Source organism: Bison bison, unplaced genomic scaffold (genome assembly GCF_000754665.1).
Source record: "Bison bison bison isolate TAMUID 2011002044 unplaced genomic scaffold, Bison_UMD1.0 scf7180017864299, whole genome shotgun sequence".
Classification (NCBI taxonomy): domain Eukaryota; kingdom Metazoa; phylum Chordata; class Mammalia; order Artiodactyla; family Bovidae; genus Bison; species Bison bison.
This window is the reverse complement of record NW_011494871.1, coordinates 4,773,459-4,782,550: the sequence shown is the minus strand read 5'-3', so window position 1 is coordinate 4,782,550 and position 9,092 is coordinate 4,773,459. Positions and strand designations below refer to the sequence as shown.

The 9,092-nt window shown below is 38.6% G+C and overlaps 1 protein-coding gene across 9 annotated transcripts in view; it reads right to left on the bottom strand.

Annotated features, from left to right (window-relative positions):
* Positions 1–3,036: 3,036 nt before the first annotated feature.
* PAN3 (PAN3 poly(A) specific ribonuclease subunit) overlaps positions 3,037–9,092 on the bottom strand; it is a 122,030-nt gene continuing 115,974 nt past the window's right edge. For 8 of the 9 annotated variants that reach the window (XM_010851224.1, XM_010851222.1, XM_010851223.1 and 5 more), the window contains 3 exons: positions 8,407–8,545; positions 5,863–5,992; positions 3,037–4,536 (listed from right to left, as the gene is read on the bottom strand). In XM_010851224.1, the coding sequence (XP_010849526.1) occupies positions 4,400–4,536; positions 5,863–5,992; positions 8,407–8,545 (406 nt within the window). In that variant the 3' untranslated portion in view covers positions 3,037–4,399. Of the gene's footprint in view, positions 5,993–8,406; positions 8,546–9,092 lie in introns of all 9 variants that reach the window. The other variant, XM_010851227.1, reaches the window with a different exon arrangement.

Sequence of the window (9,092 nt, the reverse complement as noted above, 5' to 3'; positions counted from 1 at the left end):
AGATATGCAAAAGGAAAAAAAAGATTAACTACCACAACTTTTCACAGAAGAAAAACCCATTTTAAGAAGAGTAAGGGCTTAGGCTCAGACTCTAACACAGCAAGTGAATTTTCTGTGCCAGCAACTATTCCAAGTGCTGAAAAAAAATAAGGAAAAACCATTTAATTTTCAGAACAACCCAACATGATAGGTACCATCAGTTTTACCCTTCACATTAATGGGAAAACTGAAGGAATCATGAGAACTTAAAAATCCCCTGGTCACATTTTCCTACCTACCAGCATCTGCACCCACACACTGACTCAAAACACCCGCTGGTGCACTCAGCCCCCAACCAAACTCAACCCAAGGGCACCGTGCCAGCACCTCACCACCCCCCCCTCCCGCCCACTCCCCACTTTCCCACTGGATATGATGAACACGCTAGTACCTCTCTCATCCTGCAAAACCAAACACCCTAACCCTAACCATCCCTGCTTTCCCCTCCAGCTACCACTCCATCTCTCTACTCCTCTTCACAACAAAATTCCTTGCAAGAGAGCTTACACTTGTTGTTTCTGGTCCCTTTCCTCCCACTTGAGCCAAGCTTTCCCTCTCACTGAATGGAGCTGCTCTTGACAAGATTATCCACAATGCCATGTTGCTAAACTCAATGGCCCTTTTTAGTCTCAATCTTCCCCATCAACACCTTGATTTCTGGACTTGCCAGATGCCCCCCGCCCCTCCACCACCACAGGTCATTTCTGACTTGCATTGGTTTTGTCTGATCTGTGGATAGTGTTCCAGGGAACCCAGGGCACTGCCCCAGACCTTTGGTCTTCTAAGCCCATACGAATTCTCTTCATAATCTCAACCAACCTCAAGACTTGCAATGACATCTATGGGATAATGACATGCAAATTACACATATTGACCAGATCTCCCCCCAAACTGTCATGCGAATGCTAAATTCACATGTGCTCTTGACACTGTGGCCAATCCAAAAGATAGCCTCAACCCTCTCCCATCCCCTGTGAACCTCAGCAGTGTTCCTGCCACTCCCCCACCCAGTTCCCTCCCCTTCAATCAGGCTGGCTCTGCCAATTCTCCTTAAGCAACAGCATGTGGCACAAGTGACACTGCATGACTGAGGCTAACTTGGTGTTGTTTTAATTTGCTCAGCTTGGCAACCCGATCCACACCCTTTATGTTACTTAATCACTCCTGTGTTATTTAATCACATAATCACTATTACCTCTTAACTACTATATGGCTGTTTCCCTGGTGGCTGCAATGCAGGAGACCAGGGTTCCATCCCTGTGTCAGGAAGATCCCCTGGAGAAGGAAATGGCAACCCACTCCAGTATTCTTGCCTGGAGAATCCCGTGGACAGAGGAGCCTGGCGGGCTAGTCCATGGGGTCACAAAGAATCGGACATAACTGAGCAACAAGAGCACAAATACTTTTTGTGGTCAGGATTCTAATGGTTCCTAGAGCAATGTCTGGCATTAACTCTTTACTGACTGGGGGCTTTTTGCAGAAACTAACAGCTGTGGCAGACAATTTTTATTCTGACCGGGCCCAAAATTCATTCTGTTATTTCATTAACACTTTGCAGGTAATTGCATTCAATATATGAACACCTGACACACCTGTAAAGTCTTCTAATCTTCGTGAAACACTGTCTTCAAACTACTCTTCAGTAGAGGCAAAAGAGAATGCATCCCCCAGCACCAGTGAGTCTCATGTCCACTTTCCATATCAGAATCAATCACTAAGGTTTTTTGTCTTTTTATTGCTCTAATGTTCACATCATCTGAATCAGAACTATATTCTGAAGACACTAGTATATATATCGCTCAGCCTATCAGAGAAAGTGTCTGTATAAAGTTCACCAAAAAGCTTTTCACTCAAAATTTCTTCATGCACCGTTTTTAAGAAGTTTCTGTTTATGATATACACAAGACTGGAATAAAAACCTAATGCAGCAACATGTGAATGATAACAATCCTAAGTAGTACAACGAATCCTGGATCAAACTTCATTGTACAACTATGTAACAGTGTTAACTGCATCACTCTCTTCAAAAAAAAAGTATTGATATGTTTCTGGTCAATAATGTCTGAGCAACAAAAGACATATTAATACATCTTTAGTTAATAATGTGATAACAGGCATTCAATAAAATACAGACAGGCCTCACAGTTACTGTGCTTTCTACAAACTTGAAGTTTGTGTGGCAACTTTGCATCAAATTAAGTCTAAAGGCACCGTTTTTCAACAGCAGTTGCTCACTTCATGGCTTGTGTTGGTAATTCTCTTAGCACTTCAAACTTTTTCATTCTTACTCTATTTGTTATAGTGATCAGGAATCTCTGCTGTTACTACTGCAAAAAGACAACTTGCTGAAGGCTCAGATGATGTCTAGCAAGATTTTTAAATCAAGGTATATACATTTTTTTAGACATAAAGCTATTGATAGTGTAAATATAACTTTTATATGCAAGGGGAAACCAAAAAAATCATGCAACTCACTTTACTGCATTATTGCAGAGGTCTGAACCCACAGTCTCTCTGAAGTATGCTTATATTTAGTGAACAACGAAACTCATCCAGTTTCGATGAGTATTAACATTTTGCCGTATTTTCATTCTCTACCCTTATATGATGTTTCTGGAGGATGTGGGGGGAAGGGCACCTGCATCTACACAGTAGACTGAGTCTGAATCAATAATGAGCTAGGTGTCATTCCTTTCACAGAAGCAGGTCCTCTCCCTTTCACAGAAGCATGTGCCATGTACTATTTAGAAACATTTGGGTGTAACTATACATTCTGTAAATAACAAATACTCATGTCTGCATTTTTAGTGTCTAGAACAGGTCCAAGTTAAGCATTTAACAGATACTTGGTAAATAAATCTGCCAACATTTTATCCAAAGACCAAAAATTCCTCCAAAACACATATGAAATATTCAGCCTTTTAAGTCCTGATCATAAGACAAACATCATCTTGTTAAATGCACTGGTACCAAAAAGGGAAAAAAAAAAGGACAATCTTCTCTCTGTAATTCTTTATTAAAAATACTGCTGTACACATAGAGACTGAAAACAGGATTAAAGATGAAATAACCCAGACCGGGGTCATGACATTAGAACTTAACACACTGGTGCTTTTCAGGGAAGTTGCTGACATCCAAATCACAGAACCAAGGTTGAAGGCAAAAACACAAAGGTGCCCTCAAAAATATTTACAATGAAGTAAACGCACTGACAGAATTTAAAATAGATACAAAAAGCTGAAATGACCAATGTTACATGATTTCAAGGGTTGTCCTTTCTGTGCTTTTATATCTGTCATAACAGGAAGGTGTGGGAAGTTTACATCCTTAATTTGAGTACTCTCAGATATTAAAATCTTCCTATGAATTAAAAAGACTAACTTTTAGACAACCTCTTAAGTGGAATTACACTATGGAAAAGAGGGCTCCCCCAAAAAACACCTAAGCAGAACTAATAAGAGTGCTATTGAAAACCATTCCCAATAAAAACTAAATGAAAAATAAATATAAAACAAAGCTTAAAAAAAAAAAAGTTTACCTGACACCAGCTGTTTCTGGCTGACAATATTTTACTCGTGAAAACATATCAGTTGTCTACCTTTTATATTCAAACCAAGTCCTGAGGTTACTAGGGGCTGAAGCAAACTAGCGTTTTATGACGCCAACACTCTTGGGTGTGTGATTTGAGCCTGCCTTGCAGAGGGAAGTTTGCTGGTCTGTACAGAATGAGAAAATCAAGCCCTATTTTACCCCTGCCCTTCCTTAGCTTTCACATAACATTGGTCCACAAATTAAATTTTCAAAAAGTTCCCAGACCCCGAAACTAAAATAGATGATCCCCTTTCATTTTCAAAGAAAACAATATTGGAAAAAATCTCCAGCCCGCTTATAAATTAAGCATTTCATATTTCTTCTAGAATACAAGTAGTTCTTTTTTGTACAAAAGAATTACAATATGATTTGTCAAAAAACATATAAAAAGACAGCTGCTCTTCCTCAAATACATGAGCTAATAATGATAAAAGACCTTTGCATGTTAATGTCTCCAAGTTCTTGTTCCTTTTACATAAAAAAAGAACATTATGGTGGCAAATGTTAATTATCCTTTGAATAGTGAACATTATGTTCTTTTTAAAATCCATCCTGATCAAATACAATAATTGATTTCCTTTTTAACTCAACAACTGATGCTACCAAACGTGGACTCAAACACACTTGTTAAAACATGTAAAGCATGTCTCTAGTCTTCAAAGCTTTTGGGTGAAGAGGTGCTTTTTCTTGATGCAAATCTCAAGGCAGAGAAAATCATTTTAAAGCTTATAAAAAGTGGACAGAGAAATATTAAAAACTTCTCTGAAAACTACAAATAGGAATAGTTATTAAAATTGAAGACTGTCACATCAGTTGCAAGTGCCTGAAGTCCCTCCCGACCTTCTGAGTTTCCACATTTCTTCATCGTTGTGTGGTGAGCACCCAGTGCTAGTAAAACATTCAGTGCTGGGAAAGGAGATAAGAGTCTTCATTACTGGTTTTTATGAAAGAAAATTCCTATGTATTTGGCAGTCTTCAGTATCTAAGTACAGGTATTTCATTGACTAGAAATTCCATGAATACCCAAGTTTGGCGACAACTGCACGTCCAAATGTTAAGAAAGTTAAGAGGAGGAAAATTCCAAACTTTTGAGATTGACTGACTCAGGAATACCCCACAAAGTTATTATTATCAAAAGCACTATGACTTTGGGCTAAGCAGTGACTGCAAAGGCACAGCAGACTGTGATCCTTCCAGATCCAGGCTGTAAGACTTCAGAAAGCTCTCGACGCCAGACCACTGCTGTGTGCAGTTTGTCTTCTGAACAGTGTCTCTGCATCTGTGTCCAGTGTAAAGTACCATAGTAAAGCTGTGGTTCAAAGAACAGAACTTTATACAAAAAAAAGCAAACTGGAAAGAACCTAAAGCAACAGACTCCTGACCTTCAGGCCTTTAACACAATTTCTTAATGTTCTTTTTCTATTTAAAAAAAATGGCATAAATGTATCTGATTAGCAGGGGAACACTTTTTTTTTTTTTAAAGGCTCTGGTTTAATCTGGAGCGAAGAGTTCTATATGCTCCTTCAGTGTCTGTCTATCCTCATTCAGAAAGGATTTAAATCAGCTGAGAGGGGAATTCATGCCCAATAATTCACTGATATTTTTCTGTGTTCTTAAAAACAAAACAAAACACACCAAAAAACTCTCAATCTGAACAAACAGTGGATGGCATACAGAGCTTGCATACAATACTCTTTCAAGAACTATGCACTATACTGTACTTCCATGAAATCACTGACCTGGTCCGTTATGTTATTCAGGGCAACCCCTCCCCAAAAGAGCAAATTCTGCACCCCTCAGTGAACAAAAATGTTGCCCAGCATGGTTTCCCAAAAGTGTCCTTGCAAATAGTTTCCCTTAATAAGTATACAACATGGCAAAAGTTCAAAGATCAGAAAAAAGTCTTTAAAAAATTAAAATTAGTGCATATACAAGTGGGGGAAAAAAACAAAAGCTGGAACATCATTCACCTAATGGTGCTCCTTGATCTAAAATAAATTCTTCACAGGTGTGGCCCCGCCGGCAGCCACAGCTCGGGGCTGAGGGAGACATTCTTTCTTTCAAGTAACAGCGCACCTGACCCAAGTGCAAGCAGCTCTGCTCATCTTCTGCGTGCTTCCCCAACGTGAGATGAGACGCTGACAACAGTTCAGCTGTAGTGCAATTTGCTATTGGTTAAGCTCCTTGGCCATATCCCGCCTATTTTTTTTTTAAGCAAATACTACAACTGACCATTCGCAGCTGCAATCAGTTCTTGAAAAGTATTTTCAAAGCATCGCTTTAAGTCACTGTAAGTCACCACAAGTACACTCTTCTCGTCTCTGGAAATGAGGCTTATTTTTTCTGGCACACCAGCATCTAACTGAAACAGACAGACACACAACATGTGAAGTGCAAGCCTATTTTAGGACAACACGTGCAACAGTAATATATGAAAAATTTTTTAAATTGTGTCACATCCCCCTCTAGATAATCATAAATGTTTTAACATCACTAGTCAGTGTGCACACACTTTTCAACTCAGGTGTTTTTTAAAAATGTTGCCCTGTGTTGCTGCCTGTCTGTCTGTCACGCTTAACACTTGGGTGCAATACTTTCCATCCAGCTGATACTCCATAAAATGCAGACTTCAATTATTCCCCCAATATCTTCCAGTCTTTTGGCATCATGAATTACAGTGCAATGAACATATTTGGCTACTTAATTTTTTTCTTCTGTAGAATTACTTCCCTAGGAGAGATGGAATCAAGAAGTCTGAGGAATTTTATAGCTTAATACATACAGCCAAAATGATTTCCAAAGGACATCAAACAGCACAAATTTATGATCTGTACCAATGTACCAGTAACACCACATCAAATGAGCGCCTTGCTATTTTAATTTACCTTTTTTAATGTTTTTTTTTTTTTTTTTACCTTTTTAACTAATGTTACCAAATGTTTTCATACGTTTACTTGTGTTATTTCCACTTGTGTGAATGCCAGTATGTGATCATTATCAAATCCCTATCTATCAGGATCTGGCAATAATATTTTAATGAGGCCTTTATAAAGCGTTAGTAAGAATCCTGAGTTCACCAAATAACTTCTGTTAGGATTTTCACTTTACTTTTGTTAGTTTTCAATGTACATTTTTCCTTTCATTTTCATTAATTCATCAAAATGTTTAACACTAATTCTGAAGACAATAGCCTTTCAAATCATTTTACCATCTAATTTCTGTCATTTCCACCAAAATAATCTATGTAAAATTTAATTTTTGTATCACCAAAATGACCATCCATCCCTTTTAATTTATTACACTTTTTCTAAACAAAAAATTGTCACATTTTCAGATTTAGGATAAACTTATTTACTCCTCTTTTATTTACCCTGAGTTATTTATTTACTCCCAGTTATTTTATGAAATGAAACAGAATTTTCTCCAAAGCTTCAGTTATCCTAAGACTCAATAAGTAACCTTCATCTACAATGTCTGTTCGTGGCTTACTCCACAGACTCTCCCTGTCAGTATTTATTCCAATTTTACGTATTTTTACCCGCTGGTGCTTTGATACTATAGACTCTTGTTTTCTAAAATCTGGTGGCCTTATTCTCCACTTGGTGCTTAATAAAAAATGTTTTCTCCGAAAGAAAAAGGACAAATGAATATATAAATCGTACCAGATTAGCTAAATTATACATACAGTCTTGTTCTGTCTTAATGTAGGTTACTGACAATACTCTCTAAAGAGTTTTAAGGAAATTCAAACATGGCAAAGTATGCTTAAAAATAAAACCCATTTTATCTGGGGATGAGCATACTGTAGCCAACAGATCTAAATCATGGGCCACAGTGGCTAGTTTCTGCTCTAATCGTTGCAACTTAGGGACAGCTTAGACCAGGGGTCAGCAGAAAAGGGCTGGACAGTAAATGCTTTCAATTTCAGGGCCATATACAAGCCTCTGTTTCATATTGTTCGTTGTAGTTTTTACAATCTTTTTAAAATGTGAGAAAACATTCTTAGCTTGTAGGTTGTCTAAAAACAGGCAAAGGATTTGGTCCACAGGCCACAGGTGGCCAACCCCTGTTTCACATACAAACCTAAACAAAGGCGAGGGTTTACCTCTGGAGACCCATTTCTCTCCATGATTACAAGTAGTTCACAAGGAAAATGCATTCCTCCCTTCCTCTGTAAATCCCATCCCTCCTAGCCCTCTCTAAAACACAAAGCTCGCCTCTTAAATAAACTTATGACATGCCTCTACCAACATGGTTCATCTAACCACCTACCCCCCATTTATCACAGCGGGCTCTGCTGGCATGCCCTGCACTGGGCTCTCAGTTTTAACACTTGAATGACACCCTGAGCTGAGAGCACTCAATGTGACTCATGGCTGCAAAGAAAGGAATTCAACTTTTAAAGATATTTAAACACAAAAGTATTTTTGTCTTTCCCACTCATGGCCTCATATGTTGAAACAAACTACAGCTGGTAAATAAAAGACAGTGGGGGTGGGTTGGGGGAGAAGAGGCAGTCATTTTGTGACATTTGATCATAACAAAAAGGACCACCATGAAAAATTCTGAAATTATTCATGCAGGTTTTAAAAAATACTCCCATTCTAGAAACTGCTACTTAAGTGGGAGCAGCTAATAATTATGAATAACATGCCCTGTATACTACAGCAGAGTACAGAGATGTAATTCCTTACGTCTCTCAGTATTTGTACAAGATGCAGCTCTATAAACTGGAGATTATAGCATCATAATCTTCAAAGTTCAGACCCAGATTACCTTGTTAAGACAAGAAATGATATGACTGAGGTCAATCCAAGGAGCACCCGCTTCTGTCACCTGATGAAAAAGATGATCCCTAAAGAGCTTCAACAGGTACCGGTCTCCCGTCTCCGACCAGGTAGGATCCTTCTGAAACCTGTGGGAAGGGAATATTAACCTCAATAACTCATGCTTACACCACAAAGCTGTATGTTTATACTTCAGACTCAAAACCAGTTTTACTGTTGTCTACAATCAACCAGAAAGTAGGGTCTGTGTGTAGCTGTTTTAAATCAAATTTTATGTCCAGAGTGCCCATAGATTTTAAAAAGTAATCTCACTGAACATGGAAGTACATGACTACCATTTTCTACTTCTCAAAGCAATCACCCCCTTACATACTCCTACTTCACAATCCCTTCCTCACTTAGGCCCCTATCCTTAGATAAAATGGGGAAGAAAGCAAATGACCTCTTTATATAGGGTAGAGAGAGATGTCAGACATGTCTTCTGCTTGTCTGGGGGCATAAAACAGGGAAATGTCTAGGGCTGAACCAAATGGGGTAGATACTGGTTTCCTACCAACATGTGATGATGTGAAAGTGAGTGGCAAAGAGCTGGAAAACTGTCCAGATGGTCACTGTTAGTTTTCAGTGACCTATGAAACATACAGGTTACAGAAAGCTGCAATTGGATATGGAGAG